Source organism: Nelumbo lutea, chromosome 1 (assembly GCF_056320005.1).
Source record: "Nelumbo lutea isolate HS-2025 chromosome 1, American lotus-T2T, whole genome shotgun sequence".
NCBI lineage: Eukaryota > Viridiplantae > Streptophyta > Magnoliopsida > Proteales > Nelumbonaceae > Nelumbo > Nelumbo lutea.
The window spans coordinates 156,733,763-156,754,694 of record NC_142684.1 but is presented as its reverse complement, the minus strand read 5'-3'; the positions used below and the strand labels follow the sequence as shown (position 1 = coordinate 156,754,694).

At 39.3% G+C, this 20,932-nt stretch overlaps 1 protein-coding gene across 2 annotated transcripts in view; it reads right to left on the bottom strand.

Annotated features, from left to right (window-relative positions):
- BLI (protein BLISTER) overlaps window positions 1–20,932 on the bottom strand; it is a 77,844-nt gene that overhangs the window by 8,457 nt on the left and 48,455 nt on the right. For both annotated transcript variants that reach the window (XM_088957065.1, XM_088957066.1), the window contains 4 exons: window positions 19,339–19,406; window positions 18,902–19,015; window positions 2,710–2,909; window positions 2,456–2,524 (listed from right to left, as the gene is read on the bottom strand). In XM_088957065.1, the coding sequence (XP_088813191.1) occupies window positions 2,456–2,524; window positions 2,710–2,909; window positions 18,902–19,015; window positions 19,339–19,406 (451 nt within the window). The remainder of the gene's footprint in view (window positions 1–2,455; window positions 2,525–2,709; window positions 2,910–18,901; window positions 19,016–19,338; window positions 19,407–20,932) is intronic.

The following is a 20,932-nucleotide window of genomic DNA, read 5'->3' as shown; positions in this document are numbered from 1 at the left end:
CAGACAGCAGTGCTTAAAACTACATGCTGAACCAGAGACCAGATCTGCTCCTCACACAGGGCGCCTCACACGCACATCGTACCATGCATTGAGAACACCTCTCGTATTTATAAGTTATTATTCACAGGAGATGTTCCTAATGCACGGACAATGTGCATGTGAGGCGCCCCCGCATGAGGAGCATATCCCGGTTCACTGAACTACCCCATAATTGAACCACAGTTGATTTGTACCCCATATAGGATCTAACCATTTATGTAACATGTAAATTCTCAATAAAACAAGAAAAACTTTTTTCTAGGCTCAAAACTTCATAGGTAAAATAGTGTTGTGATTTTTTACTGTGAAGTTAAATGAAGCCAAGCAAAAGCTCATCTCTCAAACCCATCGGAAGCAAGGGGCAACTATAAGAGGAAAAATATCAAAACACAAGATCTGATAAAACATGAGAGCTTGCATTTGATAAAACATGCTCATGTGCACATGCATTTGCATACATGCTATCACTTTGTTTTAAAGCATCTATTCTGTTTGCATTCTAAATTCTGATATAAATAATTGCTACTTCAGCGAAAAATGTCACAAGAAAAATGACAAATCCTCCTGGTAAGCACCTGAACTATGCCATGTTTTAATTTTTACTTTTGTTGATGGAAATAGGGTTGTAAATTTTGTCAGTTACAGTGTTAATATAATAGCACTCAATCACCAAATTGTAGAAAAATTGTTTCATAAGTAGAAGGGATGTATCTTTTTTTTGTCAATGACAAAAAGCTTCATTGAATTTCAATTAAGAAAAGATTACATACAAACGGAGGGAGGTAAACTGTCTTAACTCCCCCACAAGCAGAGAAAAGAAAATAACAGTATTAGAAGTAAGGCCAAAACAAAGAATCCCTATTCAGCCCTTGTTTAGTTAGCCCATCAGTAAAGGAATTTGCAGTTCTCTACCCAGTTGTATTTTATCTCAATATCCTTTTCCCAACCATTTAAACTTTTTCCTTTCATTGCTGTAATTCCACATACCAATAATGAGCCTTCAATAATGAGCCTCCTAATATTCAAGGCTCTTGCTCTTTGGATTCCTTCCATGGCCACTGATACCTCAGCCCTAAGAGAGTCAACCTCTCCAATTGGGCCAGAGAACAGAGCTAAAGCATTCCCTTCCTCATTTCTGAAAACTCCCCCTGACTGTCCTGGATTACCAATGCTACTGCCAACAAAATCCAGTTTTATGTAACCAAGTAGAAGGGATGTACTTTGTTAATATGCATAAGAAAGGGGTGAAGCCCTATTTATCAAAAAGTTACATGGCCTTGTACCATGATGCATTAAATGAGTTTACAAAGACTAACTCAAAGAAACAATTGGATACTTGCCTCTTAGGTGGCTATGGTGGTCATGGATAAATATGGAGCAGCACTTATTGGCTTTTTTTTTCTGACAAGGAGAAGCACATATTCGTTCATCCTCCCATCCTACTCATTCTACAAATGAAATGGATTATGAAAGCTTATGATAAATATATTCCCTTCACAGAATTCAAAGGTAGGCATGGTCTTCATGCAGCTTTCAGAAGATGGTATGGAGTTGGGAAGCTTAGTTCCCTTTGCCCCATGCTGTATTGATTCTCTAAGACAAAATGACCAATTTATATTCTCTCCATGGTGAGTCCATGGCTTGGAATCCCATCTTTCATATACCACACTTCAGTTGGGAGTTGAATGAATGGCTGTTTCTATTTCAAAAGATGGTCATCACCCTTATTCTGCTGGACCAAAGAAGATCAGCTAGGAAAAAAGATCACAAAGAAAAAGTTATTGGTGATGTCTTTCCATGTGGCGCTTCTAGAGGTTTTATGTAGTCAACTGTACCTAGATGTGACTGGTGTGTGTTCCACTCCACCTAAGATAAAAACTTTTATGTGGCTCATCCACCTTGATAAAATAACTACCATTATAGGAACCACAGGCATCTCTAAATACTAAATAAATGTTGTATGTGCAAGGTTATCAATGGCTTGATGGATAACTTGTTTCTTTGTTGCCCCATGACCTATCTGTTTTTGGAATATTTCCGACCTCTCCACTCCTCTCCTAATCGAAAGATGTTATTGGCCTTTTGGCCTTCCCTGTCATTGGGCTACAAGTGGCTTGATTTTGGCCACAGCTCCCTGTATCATTTATTAGAGAATTTGGAAGGGAAAAAGTGCACAATTTTTGAAGGAAAAGATCTGTTGCCTCATTTCATGTCAATGCAAGTAGTTTCATAATAGAGTGGTCTTTAGTTCTCACAGAATTTGGTGATCCCCATATAATAGATTTTGTACTTAACTAGATAATATATTGGGCACATGTAAAGCAGTATTTGTCTTTGTAGTTTTTCTGTATCTTTATACGTAATAAATTTTCATTACTCATCAGCAGAACAGAAATTTTCATTAAAATAAGACTACCTTGAGCTGTGAGCAATGAGATGATTCAGCTGCCAAAGCTTGCATCAACTCGTCTTTCTCCAGTGCCAACTGCAATCATGCAACTTATTCTCATCAATGTAGAGAAAAAATAATTAATCTACTAAATGCAATTCAGAGATCAAGTTTATAAAACTTCTGTTTAAAGAGAGAATTTTCTCTTATAGAAATTCAACTAACAAATAATGGAAGAAACTAAAGCAGAAAATCAATAAAAATGCTAGAAAAGAGACTACCTCAGAAAGTAATGAATTAATGTTTTCAATCATTCTCATTTGATCAGGTGGAATAGACAAAGGAGAAACTGGAGGGAGAATTTGACTATTCCCAGGAAGTGATGAGGAGGCAAACATTCTACTGGGGGAAAAAGCAATATCTTCCATTTCATTGTTGAACGTGCTTGGTGTTGTTTCTGTATCACCATTCTCCCCAAGAACTGTAGTGAAAAATTAAATGCCAGAAAAAGAAAAGAAACTATAATGAGAAACTGAGTTTCAAGAAACCTCACAAGGAAAAATTATAAATAGTTCCTAAAAGTATCACATAGTACATTGCAAGATACATAAAGACATGACGATAATACATTGACGAAAAGAAGGATTTCTCATTTGAAAACCAATCACTAATAGGGAATTCTAATGACTATTGAGGAGGTAAAGCTTGCAATATATAGAAATAAAGTTTCAATTCTTGTAAATTTTTTGAAAGTAAAATATTGTATTATATTATGAGTGAAAACAAAAAACACATGTACAACAAGATGCTGTATTCAGGGGCTATACAAAAGCTGCCCCCGCAGCACTGTACCTCCACGCCCTGCTTTACCAAAAGATTTGCATGTACAGAAAAGAAATTATAGCCTATAGTTGAAACAGCTTATGTAATGAAAACATCTTTCCCAAAATCTTCTAAAAATTTGCATCGACAGACCCTGGGTAGGAACTAGCCATTGAAAACCTTGCATTCCTCTCCTGCCATAAGCACCAAAAAAACCGCAGCAAGAACTATATTCCAGGCCAATTTTCCTTTTCTGCCCAGCCCTTCAACCATCCAACCCTTTACAAACTCCACCACTGACCCTGGGCAGTAACTCTTTAACTCAAATAGGTTCCATATTTTAGATTGTACTTCATAGGAAATCTGCAATGTAGAAATAGATGGTTCATTGATTCCCAGTGCCCTTCACATAATACAGCCTTCTGTATCAAAACATCATACCCTTCTGTAAAAGGTTGTCCCTAGTAAGTATTCTGTGTAACTAGGTAGTCCAAACAAAAAATGCTAGCTTTCTAGGAACATTCTTACACCAAATAATATTGACAGGGACTGACTGCTCTTCTGAACAAACAAGGCACTGTAAAAAGAATTCACTGAGACTTTTCCTGACTTCTCTCACTGCCAAAATCTATCTGAGCTTCCAATCTCCACTTATGTGCTGTATAATACATGCATCATTTCCACCATAGCATCCAGCTCCAAATCATTCAAGTTTCTTCTAAATTGCAGGGCCAACACCACACCAAGGTTTAAAATGTTGGTGTCGATGGAATTGTCAGTCATCCAAATATAGGAAACATGTCGAAATGTTGGAAATACCATAGGGAAATATTCTAAAAATTATAGACATGGTGGAAACATTCTAAAATTTGCAAAAATATAAAATGATGCTTTATGAAATGATAAAAGAAGCATAGGCACGCCTTTTTAAGTTATCTTGTTCCAAATCATCAAACAAAGCTAAGAAACTAAGGTTATGGACAAAACAATACATTGTTAAGTTGTCCTATAAACCTTAAGATTCAAAACTACATAACAGAATTAATTCAAGCAAAATTTGAACTCAAAGAAAATGCAAATGATTCTAAGAGATCAACCAAATAATCTATTAGATAAACAAAAACTAATATTTAACTTCATTTTTGAAATGAATATCAATTGGCTCAAAATGGTAATCGTGTACATAAGGCGAGCAATAACATTGGTACTCCACATATCTACAATGTTTTCACCAGCTTATGTTATAATACTATCTATTGTACTCCACATAGTATTGGTAGTGTTCACTAGGGAATATGTCGATTCCAGTAAAGTTTCATGTCACTACCCATGGAAATGAAAATATGTTGTGGAAATATTAGGAAATTTTGGATGAGTAGAAAAACTAGAAAAGATAGAATTAGGAATGAAGTTATCCGAGGAACCTACGAGTAGCTCCAATAGGTGATAAAATGAGAGAGAGTAGACTAAGATGGTTTGGGCATGTGCATAGAAAACCACCAACTGCGCTAGTTATAAGAAGTGATTTGTTACATATTGAATGTTCAATATCCAAACCTCTAGTTTCTTTGTCAACAGCCAGATCACAAAATAAAAATAAAAATAAAGAGGAAATGCTTCCAATAGAGGGCTATCTCCACAACATACGCCCTTCCAAAACTTCATGTGTGCTTCATCCCCAATCTTAAACCTCACATCTTTTGACAATGACTCATATGCTTTTTAGATTCCTTTCCAAACTGAGCATCCACAAGACTGATTGAGGCTCTCGGGTACCATCCAAAGTTTCTATCTCCATATTCACATTCTTTATTCTCTTTACACCCAAGCCTCCTTGAAATTTTCGTTTGCAAACCATGTTCCAATTGACTAAATGATATTCTTCTCCTCTTTCCACCTTCCCTATAGAAAACCCCTCATTTTCTTTTCAATGAAGGCTGTCATCCGATCAGGGAATGGATACATTGAGAGTATACATAGGAAGAGAAGACACACTTTTTGCCAATGTCACCTTGCCTCCACAAGTGAAGTATTTGGCTTTCCAAAAGGCTAACTTTGTATCAATTCTTTCCACTATTGTTTCCCAAATTGATTTTGAATTGCACCTTTCACCCAAAACATGTCCAATAAGTGTAATTTTCCCACTTTACAATTCCACATCTGCCCATTGAGCCAACTATTGGACCTCCCCCACAGCCAACAATTCACTTTTATGTGAACTCACATGCAAACCAGACACTACTTCGAACCATCTATGTATAGCCATGACATATTGAAGTTGCTCTTGAGAAGCATCACAAATAAGAAGTGTATCATCTGCATACTAGCAATGCTACTTCCACCCTCTCATTTCCCACTGAAAAGCCTTCAAGAAAACCCCCTGAAACAGCCCCTTTCACCATTCTTCTAAGAGCTTCCACAACTCATATGAATAGTGTAGAGAAGATGGGCCGAATGCCCCATAAACTGTCATTTCATGTTATGTTATGTTTCTCTCTGTTGTGGGCCTTATTCTGGGCCCATACTCTGTAATATTCTGTTTTTTGTATTTTCCTGCTCACTCAAGGGCCTCTCTGTAATTTGTCAAAGATTAACTTATTAATAAGATGTTTAGAGTGTTAGAGAGAGGTTATGTTCGAACTTCTTACTCTCTAACACTCATTGCCGCCAGCTCTCTCTTCTCTTCTTCTCCTGTTTGTTCATTTTCTGGTTTGCATCTAATCTCAAACAGTTCCATACATCAAGTGGGCTGTTTTTCAACTTGGTATCAGAGCGGGCCATTGCTTGGCGTGTCCCTCATGTGGTTCTAGTTCAGCCAACTACATGAGGAGGTCCTAGGGCTGAAAGTTTACAGTCATCCGCCTGGTTCTTGGAGGTCATTGGAGGGTGCCCAAGTTTCTATACACTTGGAGAAGGGTTCGGTGACCAGGAAGAATCAGAGAGCAAGTTGTTTGGCCTGAGTTATTTTTTTGTTATTTGGGAGGACTGTTAAAGCATTCAAAACACCTCCATTCGGCGCACTGTTGCTGGACTGATTTCTGGGTTATTCTAGAAGTGTGGTTCGGCTGTTATTGGGCTTCCAAACTGCCAAAAAACTGATCTAAATTGAGTGGTACAAGCCTCTACTTTAGTTCAGCTGCTTCTTGGACTTAGACAAAGTGTTCTTGAAGTGATTTCTGCTTGTTAACAGTGAAGTGTTGACTGTTGCATACATAGTGTTTGTAAAAAGTCCTCTTAGGTACTGTGGACTGTTTTCTTTGTTCTCCTTGGGAAATTATTGTTGGGAACCAAGAATACATATTGTTTGGAGGCCTACTGATTGTTCCTTGAAGGCTGAATCAGGGTTTCTCCTCTTTGAAAGTGCTACCACCGAACTTGGTTCTCACGGCTGTCAGTTCTGAACTGAGTTTGTGTGTTGTTGTGTTTGCTATTGTTTCAACTCAATCTGAGTTCTTTGAAATCAGATCACTTTTAAAGGCCTGCCGAAACCCTAATTGAAGTTGTTACATAATGGACTTCTCAGAAATTGAGAACAAGAGCACTGCTGAATATGGACATAATTTGCGAACTAAAACTGATTCCTTGTTGGCTGTAACTACAGTTAAATTGGATGGAACCAATTATTTGGCCTGGTCACAATCCGTAAAAATTCATATTTGCAGTAGAGGAAAGTGAGGGTTTATCTCTGGGAGCAAGAAAGCTCCCCCAGAGGAGGATCCCTCTTATGAGAAATGGGTGCAGGAGAATTACACAGTGATTGGGTGGCTTGTGAACTCAATGCAGCCACAGATTAGCCAACATTACTTGTGGATGAACTCGGCTAAAGAAATCTGGGATAGTGTTGCAGAAACTTACTCCCAGAAGTTGAATGTTGCCAGAGCTTACAAACTGAGAAGTGATGTGAAGAATCTAAGACAGGGGGAGAAGTCACTTGCAGCATACTTCTCAGCCCTAAAATCTATATGGCAAGAGATTGATTTGATAGAGGCCGTGACATGGGATACCCCTAAGGATGCTGAAACATATAGGAAATTGGTTGAAAGGAATAGGGTCTTTGAGTTCTTGACAGGGCTGAATTCTGAATATGACATTACAAAGCAAAACATCTTGTCCAAGGAAGATGTTTCATTGTCTCAAGCATATGCTTTGGTCAGCAGTGAAGAAAGCAGGAGGCAAGTGCAGGTTCAAGGGGTCAATATCAATGATCATTTTGCAAATATGGGAATCAAACCCAAAGGGGTTACAGGAGCCCCTAGTGGCACAGGAAAGAAGGAGGTGGTGTGTGAATATTGCAAGAAGCCGAAACACACTAAGGACAAGTGCTGGAAATTGCATCCCAGTCTTGTCCCTATCCGATTCCAGAAGAAGAATGACAGTAGAAAGACAGGAAGTGCACATACAGCCATAAGTACAGATACAGAGTTTGAGTCTGCAAGTGCACAATTGGAAGCCATGAAAGCTGATTATGAGAAGTTTGGAAGGATGATCAGCCAGCTTGAAGGTGTAACTTCATCATCCAACCCTTCTGGAAGTCCAGCCACCTCTGCATTTGCTCACTCAGGTATAAGGGTTTCTGCTAACCATGCATCTACCTCAGGTAATCCCAAGACCCCTTGGATCATTGACTCAGGTGCTTCTGATCACATGACCAACCTTTCCACTTTGTTTGTGTCATATGATTTGCTTCCTGGTCGTGACAAAATCACCTTAGCTGATGGTTCTCTTGCCCCCATTTCTGGCAAGGGAACTGTCAAGCCTACAGACTCTTTACTTTTATCTTCCACTCTTCATGTACCTAAGTTAAATACCAACTTGTTATCTGTAAGTAGCTTGACCAAGTCATTGAATTGTTGTGTAACCTTTTTCCCTTCTCACTGTGTGTTTCAGGACCTGAAGTCTCGGAAGGTGATTGGGAGTGGCCATGAAGCAAATGGAATATACTTGCTCGACACCCCTGGCCAATGCTTTGATTATCCCAAGAATGCTGCTTTTGGTTCTACTTCTTCAGAGTCAGTCAGTCAAATTATGTTGAGTCATTGTCGGTTGGGTCATTTACCTTTTTCTGCTTTAAGTCATTTGCTTCCCAAACTGTTTAAGGGAGTCAGTGTGTCCAGTCTCAATTGTGAGTCATGTCAGTTGTCAAAGCATTGTAGAAAAAATTACCCTGTGAGCAATAAAAGATCCTCTTTTCTTTTTCATATTGTACACTCTGATGTGTGGGGGCCTTACCACTTATCCTCTATGGGGGGCTACAAATACTTTATCATGTTCATTGATGACTTTTCTAGATTCACTTGGATATACTTAATGAAATCCCGAGACGAAGTCCCGAGACTTGTGAGGCAATTAAATGAGCTTGTTTTGACTCAATTTGGTACCAGAATTAAGGTTTTTAGATCTGACAATGCAAAAGAGTATTTTGAGAAGAGCTTATCCTTGTATCTCTCTGACATGGGGGTTATTCACCAAAGCTCCTGTGTTAGAACCCCTGAACAAAATGGAGTTGCTGAGAGAAAAAATAGACATATTGTTGAAGTTGCAAGGAGCCTTTTATTTGCCTCACATGTTCCCACAAGATTTTGGGGTGATGTTGTACTTACTGCTACCTATCTCATAAACCGTATGCCATCCAGGGTTTTAGGGTTTAAATCCCCCTTCAGTCTTCTTCATCCAGATAAGGATCTCTTCCCAATTCCTCTTCGTGTGTTTGGTTGTACCTGTTATGTTCACATTCCAAGTGTGCAGAGACACAAGTTTGAACCAAAAGCCCACAAATGCATCTTCCTCGGTTACTCCCCCACACAAAAGGGTTATTGTTGTTTTGATCCAAAGACTGGCACCAGACATGTCTCTATGGATGTTACCTTTGATGAACTTTCTCCTTTTTATGGTTCCTCTCAGGAAGGACATTGTCAACAGGGGGAGAGTCTGTCACAAGTTTTTGCTCTTCCCCTTCCTGTCCCAGTTCAATCTCTTGACAAATCTGTATCCTCACAGAATGAATCAAAGGAGGATCAGCCACTTCATTCCTCTTGTCCTAGTGCTCCTATTTCTTTACCTCCTCGTCCTACCCATAATCCCAAAGTGTATCAAAGGCAGAGATCCAGGAATGAGCAAGTGGTTTCCCTTACAACAGATGAGGCTCATACCCTCCCAATCACAGATGAGATAACAGGTATTGCTTCAGCTCCCTTGGAATCCCCCTTCCCAGATCTTGATGTCCCCATTGTTGTTAGGAAAGGAAAGCGGAAGTGTACTGCACACTGCATTTCCAAACACCTTTCTTATGACCTACTTTCCCCTTCATATTGTGCCTACCTCTCTTCAGATGCTTCTAACCCCATTCCTAGGTCTATATCAGAAGCTCTTGGGATTCCAGAATGGAGAGATGCCATGCAGGCTGAAATGGATGCTCTACATGAAAATGGTACTTGGGAGGTGGTGGATTTGCCTGAAGGGAAGGATCCAGTTGGATGCAAGTGGGTTTTTACCATTAAACACAGGGCAGATGGGACTATTGAGAGGTACAAGGCCAGACTTGTTGCAAAGGGCTACACACAGACATATGGGATTGACTATCTGGAGACTTTTGCCCCTGTTGCTAAGATGACATCTGTGAGGGTTCTTTTATCTCTGGCAGCTCACTTTGATTGGCCTCTCTATCAGTTAGATGTAAAGAATGCATTTCTGAATGGTGACTTACATGAGGAGGTCTACATGTGTCTTCCTCCAGGAATGTATGGGAAAGATATGCAAGGAAAGGTATGTAAACTGAAGAAATCTCTTTATGGCCTCAAACAATCTCCTAGAGCCTGGTTTGAGAGATTTAGAGCTGCACTTGTTAAATTCGGCTATGTTCAGACACAGTCAGATCATACTCTTTTTGTGAAGAAAAGTGGGTCTCTAGCAGTGTATCTCATTGTGTATGTTGATGACATTATAGTGACTGGTGATGATGCCTCTGGCATTCTGGGCCTTAAGTCTTTCCTCCGTATAGAATTTGAGATTAAGGATCTGGGGGAGTTGAGATATTTCCTTGGCATAGAAGTTGCCAGATCCAGGGATGGGATTCTTATTTCCCAGAGGAAATATGTCCTTGATTTGTTGTTTGAAACTGGAAAATTGGGTGCAAGACCAGCTGCAACTCCTATTGATATGAGTCACAAACTTTCAGCTTCGGATGGAACTTTGTTGGAAGACAAAGGGGTCTTTCAGAGACTTCTTGGGAAGCTTTTGTACCTGTGCATGACTAGGCCAGATATCGCGTATGCTGTCAGTTGCATTAGCCAGTTCATGCATGCTCCTAGAGATACCCATATGGCAGCAGCAGAACGGATTTTGTGCTATCTGAAAGGCTCTCCAGGAAAAGGAATTCTATTTGCCAAACATGGTCATCTGAAACTTGAAGCCTATACTGATGCTGATTGGGCTGGAAATATTGATGATAGAAGATCTACTTCAGGGTATTGCAGTCTGGTGGCTGGTAATGTTGTCTCTTGGAGGAGTAAGAAACAAACAGTTGTGGCTCGATCCTCCGCAGAAGCAGAATATAGAGCCATGGCACATGGAGTCTCGGAATTATTGTGGCTAAGGTCCTTAATGGAAGAACTTGGGGTAGATCATGACAAACCCATGATGTTGTACTGTGATAATCAGGCTGCCATCAACATTGCTCACAACCCGGTACAACATGATAGAACCAAACATATTGAGGTTGATAGACACTTTATTCGTGAAAGAGTCTCCTCCGGTGAAGTGTGTCTTCCATTCATTACTTCTGAAGGACAACTGGCAGATTTTCTCACCAAGGACATTTCCAAGGCAAGGCTTTAACATGACACTGGCAAGCTGGGCATGATTAACATCTATGCTCAGCTTGAGGGGGAGTGTAGAGAAGATGGGCCGAATGGCCCATAGACTGTCATTTCATGTTATGTTATGTTTCTCTCTGTTGTGGGCCTTATTCTGGGCCCATACTCTGTAATATTCTGTTTTTTGTATTTTCCTGCTCACTCAAGGGCCTCTCTGTAATTTGTCAAAGATTAACTTATTAATAAGATGTTTAGAGTGTTAGAGAGAGGTAATGTTCGAACCTCTTACTCTCTAACACTCATTGCCGCCAGCTCTCTCTTCTCTTCTTCTCCTGTTTGTTCATTTTCTGGTTTGCATCTAATCTCAAATAGTTCCATACATCAAGTGGGCTGTTTTTCAACTAATAGGAAAGGGGAAAATGGGTCTCATTGTCCTATTCCTTTCGCACTTTTGGATCCATTTACCAAAATGGAGAACAGGGAGAGGTGACACATACCTTCATCCAAATCCTCCATTTAGAGCCAAAATTCATCCTCCTCAGAACAAAATCGAAGAAATTCCCGTTTAAATGATCATATAGGCCTTCTCCAAATCCACTTTACATATTAAACCTGGCCTTCCGCTCTTTAATCTAGAGTTGATTACCTCATTTGCTACTACACCCCATCCACCATTAGCCCTCCTTCCAGAAAAGCACCTTAACTCTCCAAAATAATACCACCTAGTACATCTTTCAGCCTTCTTGCTAACACCAAGGTGATGATTTTTTATATGCTACCAGTAAGGATGATTGACCTATAACCTTTTAGTTCTATAGCTCCCTTTTTTCTTAGGGATGAGAGTGATGAAGTATGAATTAAGGCTTCTCTCCAAGGCTTCCGAACAGTGAAATCCTTCCAAAGCCTTCATAATTTCCTCCTTAAGAAACTCCTAAACTGGGAAATGCATAAAAAGTGTCCAAGCAACACATGCCTTGACTGTATTGCTCACTTGTCCAAGAAAGCAATAAAAAAGTAGTTAACTTTTTGTTCTGTATCATTGGCACAAAAAAATGTAGCTTCATTTCAAGAAGGATTCAATATACTTCTTTTAGACATGGATGCAAATGGACCTAGGTTACCCTAAAATGTGGACTGATCAAGTTCAACTATGATGGCTTTGCTCCAGGAAATCCAGGACTTTTTAGTGTTTGACTGTTCATAGATCTAGAAGTCACAAGTGCATCCTTTCAATAAGTCTCTTTGGTTCTATTGGGGAAGGAAATTCCCTTACGGCAGAATTAGTTGTTCTCTTGCAAAGCTTTAAGTTGGATACCTCTTAAGTTTGAAGAGCCAATAAGGCACCTTGGTGGAGTGCCTTGCCTGAATCCATGACTTATACCAACCAATGTTTTAAAAGGCATGGCAGGCCACAGGTGTATGTCTGGAGGCATGCCTCCAAGCAAGGCACCACCAAAACATCTAAAGGCACCACCAAAACATCTAAAGGCACATGAAGGAGACATTGATACCTCTAAGGTGCATTCCTCAAATGCCTTTTGCGTGAGGTATGCTAGAGGTATATGCCTCATCCTCATGCGCCTCATACAAAAGGAAAAAAAGAAAGAGATGTAAAAAGAGAAAATAAGAAAAGGGAAGGGAAGGAAAGGGAAGGAAAGAGAAAAGAAGGGAAACTCATTTTGCACACTTGGAAGGGCTTATGCCTCGTGTTCTGAACTACGCCTCATGCCTCCAGCTCCAGGTAGTGGAACACCTCATACCACACCTTCGTGTTTTAAAACATTGATGCCAACAAGATGCTTGTCTGGGCCTAGGCACCTACCTAGGTGACAAAACTTACAAGGCAGGAACCATCTTGTAATATTATTAACATGTCTGCATCTTATTAGAATGGGTGTTGCATCCTACCACCCAGCATGTAACAATTAAGTTATATTCGTCATGGTTATATACCTTTAAAATTAAATTAGAGCAACCTGTTTAGTTTCGAGCACTGAACAGAGTTGAATGGCTGAACGGGATTCATGTTGGTTGTCTATGTTGATTGCTAAGCAGATTTTGTTGAATGAGGGGGTGGATAAAAAACAACTCCAAGAGAGAGTGTTGATTGCTAAGCAGAGTTGAATGGCTGAACGGGATTCATGTTGGTTGTCTATGTTGATTGCTAAGCAGATTTTGTTGAATGAGGGGGTGGATAAAAAACAACTCCAAGAGAGAGTGTTGAGGGTCTCTTCTTTGAATGATCCTGTTTCCGGAAGTGAGGGATCAGCTGAGGCTGAGGGTGAGGAAGGGGATACAGGACAAGAGAAGATAGGGCAGCATTTGAGGAGTAAGCAAAGGATTTGGAAGAAGTGCAGATGGGTGAAGTAGACGGATTGGGTAAGCTTTTGCGAATTGATAAAGTTGTGCACCGTGAAGTAGCCAAAATCAAATCTCCAGGTTTATTATTTTTTGTGGTGATACCTTCACAGAGGCTACTTTTAGAAGGGTGAAAGAAGAAGTTAGTTTGTAGGACAAGGTGATAATATCGGGGTTTATTATTTTTGGTGGCGATGCCTTCACAGAGGCTAATTTTAGAAGGGCGAAAGAAGCAGTTAGTTTGTAGAAGGTGATAACCTCTCAAATTACTTGAGCAGAAGAGATCTCAACAGATCTAAATGAGAAGATGAGCAACTTTCTATGCTGGGACATGGTGGAACCAAGTGTTGTTCAAGGAATGAGCTGCAGAAAGATGGAGAGATTTCTAAATTTAAGGAATCATATAAGGTCCCAAAAGTTCAGTCAAAGAGAACTAGAGGGGGAGGATAAGGGGCAATTGCAAAATAACTGATTCAGATTTGGTCAAAGGGTTCTGTGGGCTGGTTCTCACTGATGCCTTTTTGTTGTTGCTCAATGCTTTTCTTGTGGTTGGATATGAGCTTTTATTTGAGGTTTTAATTTCTGCTGCTGTTTCACAAAGGGGAAGGATGTACATGAGGTGATGTACAGAAAGAGGGCTAAAACATCAAAAAGATCAAAGCCCACTCAAGAAATAGGATAAGTATTTAAGCTATAGAAAAAAACCCTTTCCAATCCCAATTATGCTAGAAGTCAACCACTTGGTTTAACTCTCTTCAGATTGTTCTAGTACACCCTACCCCTTTTTCCCAACTTCTTACCCTTCTACTTCCACTAAGAAGTATTGTCACAACAATTGAGCCACCTTGCAAATTTATGAGGTGACCTATGGATCCACCATCCTGAAGTACATAACACATCCATGAGGGAATATACAATGATACACTTTTCTTTTCCTTCGGAGATTATAGACAAAGCCATCATTTTCTTTTCCTTTGGAGGTTATAATATGTCTATGTCCTCCCACAAGCTGTCCTCCAAATGAAAAAGGATTTTTGGCTCTAGCAACCCTTGAACTTTGCGAAAAGGCCACTTTTGATCGTAAAGTTACAAAAAGGCCATTTTCGTCCTCAATCTATTGAGAAAAGGCTATTTTAAGGCCAAAACACATGGCCTTAGAGATGTCGTTGACAGTTCCGTTAGACAAATAATAAAATAACAAGACCTGCCGAGGTGGCACTACTTAAGTCAAAATAAATCTAAGAAATTACAGGTAGATCCTACTTAAAATTTCTACTTCTTCACATGTGACCAAGGGTAAAAACAAATAATTATTTTTATTTAATAATTAATTAATTAAAGTATTAATTACAGGTGGGTTTCCCTTAAAATCTCCACTTGTTCACAGGTAGGACCAACTTGCTCAATGCTGAAATCCCTAGTCACAAGTTGATATCTGTACAACCCACGTGTGAAGGCCTACACTCATGCAGGGTCTCAAACAAAAAGCAAAATTCAAAAAACAACAAATGACTTTTTATCATTTCCAAAATCAAAACCCCTTGTTCGTCTCTCTCTCTCTCTCTCTCTCTCTCTCTCTCTCTCTCTCTCTCTCTCTCTCTCTCTCTCCCAGCACTACTGCAACTAGGCCTTCTCTCGACTGACACTGAATGGATAAACGAACCTAGTGATGGTTGGCGGTGATGGCTTAGGAGAGGCTTTGTCAGTGGGGCGGCTGAAGTGGGTGAGGATTTTGCAGATGGAGCGAGGGTTTGCAGTACCTAGAGCCACTAGCTCATCTTTTGCTTCTCATCCGTGTGGATTAGAGCTTGCACACATTAGATCGAGATGGCTTGATTAGGATCATTTGGTTGAGTTTCAACATATCGAATGGTTCACCCATTGGCTAAGTAATAGCTGGATCAAAATTAGAGAAAGGAGCCCATTAAATTAAGACTGTTTATTTGCGGTGTAAATGCCAGACCAGTGTAACATTACACTCCAGTCCAGTTTTATGGCTGCTTGGATGGAATGTAAAACAAAAAGGAAGATTGGTGTAAAAGTCCCTTTTGAGAGAGTAGACTTTTACATCAACAATCAATGTGGAAAATACATTGAAAAACTCAATGTAAAACCTATTTGTTTCTCTACCAAATTACTCCCACTCATAATGCATCTCTTGTCCATCTCCTTCCTACTCTGTGGTGGTATCTCTTCACCGGCGCAACTGCTTCTCCTCCCGGCCATCTGAAGCCATATCTATAAGGTGACGGTCAGATGAAATACCGCTATAAGCATCTTGCATAATGATGGGACTCCAGGTTCTAGAGCAAGGCTTTGGTTCAAGAGGAGATTCGGAGGCCTTTTTGGGAGAGGGAACAAGGTTGTCTTCGAGGCCTTTTGCAGATTTTGAGTCGGTTGGTATTCCTCGAGCACACAGAGACTGTGGGATTATGATTGGCATTTCGGATTTGGGTTTCTTTTTAAGGTCATTTAAACCTTTTTCTTAGCTCTGCCATGAGAAAGCAATCCGGCCCAAATAAATAAATAAAAAATAGATGATTAGACATAGAAATCTGAATGTTGTTGAGTAGTGGCACCGGCGAAGAGAGAGAGAGAGGAGAGACCTCTCACGCTTGATTGCAAAAGAAAGTTGTTGAGCTCTAGAATGGAGTTTCAGAGAAGCCATCATCTCATCATTATGTTTTATTATGTTTTCAAGCCTTCAACGCTCATACTCAATCAGAGTTTTAGACGCCATGGGAGCAAGCTCACGATCACACCCTAGAGGCACCAATGCAGAGAGAGAGAGAGAGAGAGATGGCAGCTTTGTACTAGGTGGCCTATGAAAAGAGGGGTGGAGATTTACATTGATGGGTATTCTCCAAACATGAGCAAAAGTGCGATGTTACTTTTACGTCGATCATCCAAATGTGTATGCGTGTAAATGGGTGTAAAAGTCGGTTCCCTTTTTACACTAAAAATATGACCATTGTTAAACTACTCGGTATAAATTTGTATTTACACCACTTCAAAATGCAGCCTAAATGTTTAGAAAACTGAATTGATAGGGGTGCAAGATGGGTCATGTTGTGGGGTCGTAAATCGCCATGGTTTGCACTTCGGTTTCACCTAATTAATGATCCAAGATGGGTCATGTGGTGAAAATGATAAAGGAGGTAAGGAGAGTGGAGGGTTCACCCTCTCATGACTCATTTGACTCGGTATCAAATCACCTTCGATGTCAATGTTGGACAATACAATTGACTCAGTGATGAGTGATTAGAGAAGAAATATATGTTCTAGTGGTTGTGTTGTAACTAGAAGTGGTTCAATTGGAGATTAAGTAGAGGAGAGATGATGCAGGAGCATGTGAGGGCCCACATGTAATCCTGCTAGCAGTTGGGTTCCTAGGGGGGCCAAGTTAGCTATTCAGCATAGCTTGCTTATTTTTTGAGTTATGCAACTTATATGGACTTTATAGTTGCTTGTTAGTGTACTAGTCTTTTATGTTTAAGTTGAGTCATGTGATGGTCATATGAGTCACTTCAGTGGGGGTATTTCTGCCAAAATTGTGTGTTAGGGCATCACTTTTTCTAGGAGGCAACTATATAAGCTTCATATCATGTGTGTAGAAGGGTTTTTTTTTACTATTTTGAACCCTAAAGATTTGTTCTATCCACTGAAGTGGTGATTTTAGCCCTAAAAGTGCGGTGTTCTTCATTCCAGCTTCAACTATACCGTTTCACCTCAAAATTTTAACACTTCTTGTTGTTTCTACTGGGTTTATATTTTGCTGTATCAAGAGAGGAGTGGAAGAAGGATAAGAAGAAAAGGAGAATGAGAGAGAGAGAGACATGTGCAAGTAGGTCACACCTGTGAACAAGTGGAAATTTTAAGTGGGGCCCACCTGTAATTAATACTTTTATTAATTAACCATTAAATAAAAATAATTATTTTTGTTTTTATTCTTGGTCACGTGTGAACATGAAGGAACTTTAAGTGGGACCCACCTATAATTTCCCATATTTCTTTTGACTTGAGTGAATGCCTCCTCACAGCAAATTACATCATTAATAGGCTTCACCCATAGCATTTCTTCATGGAAAAACTCCTCTTCAGGTACTATCCAAAAACCCACCATCATACCACTCATATGAGGGTAATTGGATGTTTATGTTATGCCCAAATTCGACCACAGCCACATGACTAATTTGCAACTTGAGCTGTCAAATGCATATTCGTTGGGTACCCTTACGGACAAAAAGGTTATAGGGTATTTGATTTAGCCACCAAGACTGTTTTCAATTCAAGGGATGTCGTCTTCTATGAGGATCAATTCCCATATCAGAATATTTCCCACATTACTCCAGCCCCGGTTGTACCCATTCCAGCATTAGATACCAATGCTGAACCCACAAATAATGCATCTATTGAAATAGAAACCATGCCCCAATCACTCCCTCACAGTTCATCCCCTGTAAATCCACCTCCACCTTGACCGCACCGCATTAGACAACAACTAGTTGCTCTCCAAGATTATGAATGCCAACCGCCACCTTCTTTGGCCAACCCTCCCTCAGCCTATTAATGCCACATCAGCAGGCCTTATTATTTTTATTATTTGTCTAGAGAAACCATCAACAACGTCTAACATTTTCCATATTGGCCTTAAAATGGCCGTTTCCCAATAGTTTGAGGGTGAAAATGGCATTTGTAAAACTTGAGGGTCAAAAGTGGCCTTTTTGCAAAGCTCAAGGCTCACTAGAGCCAAAAATCCAATGAAAAATGTGATTCTGGGAGGAACTGTAGAAAACCATATCTTCCTCTCCGGAAAAGGAGAGGGATGCTGCTGCTTATTTGAGCTTGGCACTTGGATCTTTTGTACAGCAGTCGGTGTATAGTTGCAGTATGTGCATCTGGTTTTTTTGTTGCTGCTCCCTGCCTACTTGTTTTTCTTCTTTCCATGGCTTTTTCTGTATTCAACTTATATGGCTTTTTTTTTTCTTTTAAAGAAAATTATATAATTTTTACTAGTCATACCAAAAGGCTTTCATATTGTCCATAGGTCCTACGTCACATGCAGTTCAGAGCACCACCAACCCCATGTTAAGGATGCAAAAAGCAAGGGCCTCATAAACCTAAAACTATTAGGCATGTTCTGGCATGTTTGCAGAACCTCCAGGCTGTGCCTCTGCATCTTTGTGATGCCTTATCTCAAGGGGCACCTAGAGTTTCCTTCATTAAGCAACTTTTTTATATTAGTTCAGCTAGACAGATGTTGGGCAGAAGTGGAGGAACAGGTTTGAGTCACATTAAGGCCAGCATTTGCAGACTAAGCAATCAAATATAAATGATGCTTTTTTTAGAAAAAGGTAATTTTATATGCTACCATAAACTAGAATAAAAAAACACTTGAATAGTAATAATAACAACAACAATAGTAATAGTAATAGTGATTGTGATTGTGATTGTAATAATATCAATAATGATAACAACTTACCTAAATCCTCTGTGGAGGTTGACACATCTTTCTTAACAGAGGGGATCTTGCTGACAGCAATAAATTTTTCACTTGCAGTTGTTTTACGTAGCTTAGATTGCAATAGCTTTTTCTCTGGGCATTACAGGTAACAAAAGAAGCAAATAACAGTAAAATGAGAGAATGTCTATATATGCAGCATAATAACTAAACCTACTAACAATTTTTTAACCCATAGAGATCAATGCAGGGTTTTACAAAGATAAAGCTGTTGTCAACACATTTATCAAAGATGAAAATATTTACCCATTTTACAAGCTTTCCCGTGTTTCAAACAGTAAATAGTAATTTAGGAATCAATAAAAGTATCATTTCAATTAAGGAGAACAAAAATATTTTCCTAAATAAATGGAAATGCATGGCAATGTTAACTGACCAATCATTGTATGAATTCTTACCTTCTTGCAGAACATCAACCATGGACTGCAAATCTTGGCGCTCTTTCTCTAGACTAGACACTTTCTTTCTGTCATCAGAAACAAAAATTCGTGTCAACACTATTTAGCATTATGCAGGTTTTCAACTATCCCAGAAAGAAAATAATGATACACCATCAAAAATTAAAAAGAACTACAAGGAGGAGGAAAAGGAAAAGAAAAGGGGAAAATACAAAAGAAAGAATTGGGGAACTCATTTATCCAGCCTCCCGATACAGCATATCTCCATCAGAATATCGTTAGATGTTAAACTATGAGCAGAACATTGCAGTAGGAATTTCATTATCAGAACCCATCCATTTGTACCGAAAACATTGCTTGTGAACTTCAAACATCAGTATTTCTTCTTGATAAATAATGGTTATTTTAATTACTTGTCCTCTTTTCCATGACCAAGTTTGGCTTTTATACTAGTAAGAAGAAATTCTGGAAAAGATTTTTTTTAAAGAAAAGGAAAAAGACAGAAAAAGTGCCACAACTTCCAAAGAGATTGAACAAGCCAGCATGATACAACCTAAGACTGCATATGATGAGAGTTGTATCTAGTGCTTGGAGGTTAAACAATCAGATCAGGGAAGTAAGATCTTTGAGTTCCAACAGATACCCCCCCCCCCCCCGCAATAACCTGTTCTGGGGAGTAAAAGAAGATGTACTTAACTGAATCCCCATCTCCCACAGGACCAAAATAGGCTACTTTTTAATTTGGATCAAAAATGGAAAATTTAATAGCAAATAAGAGAGAAGATTTTTAAAGCATACAAATCTTCACTTAAAGAAGGGTATCTAGAAATGCAATACAGGATGCAAAGAAGAATATATAGAAATACCATCCTAGGATGTGTGGACTCCAGTACAACTTCAAGCCTCCAACCACCAAAATCTCCCAAAACATGTTATCAGCTCAATAATCTGCTGATATTGAAATCCATCCAAACAATATGATCACTCAGGAATCCAAAGCTCCTCCTGCCTTTCTGATAAGATGCTGTCAAGTCCAGGGACCTCTCATCACCATCATTGGACCAACTAAAATCAATCCACCTCTAGTATATATGAAACCTAATGATCATCTATATCAAGTTTAATGACTATAATACCCAGATGCCTGTTCATCATGTCTGGTCTACCAGTATCAGATAGTATGCACCCGATACATAAGACTTGATAAATGACAGTTAGCTTCAAAAACTAGATATAAAAGCATGATATAAGCATACAACATGAAATGTCCATAGTGGCATTCATGTTTGAGATTTTAGAAAATAAAGAGGAATCCCAATTTACCATATAGGCCATTACCCAATGTTGGTCCCAGCCATCTGGGGTCCTCAGAGGGGTGGACTGAACATGGTCCTCGTCTAATCATTGTTGTTTTTTTTTTCTATTTATTTTTTGCACCAAGTGGTCACTTTCAGACTTGAATCCACGTTCTCACACTTGAGAGACTGAGACTTTACCATTACACCAAGTAATGGCCTGCATCCCCATTTACCATGATAGTTTAATTTTTTTTTGGTAATAAAGTAAAACTTATTAAAAGAAAAAAGAAAGTACA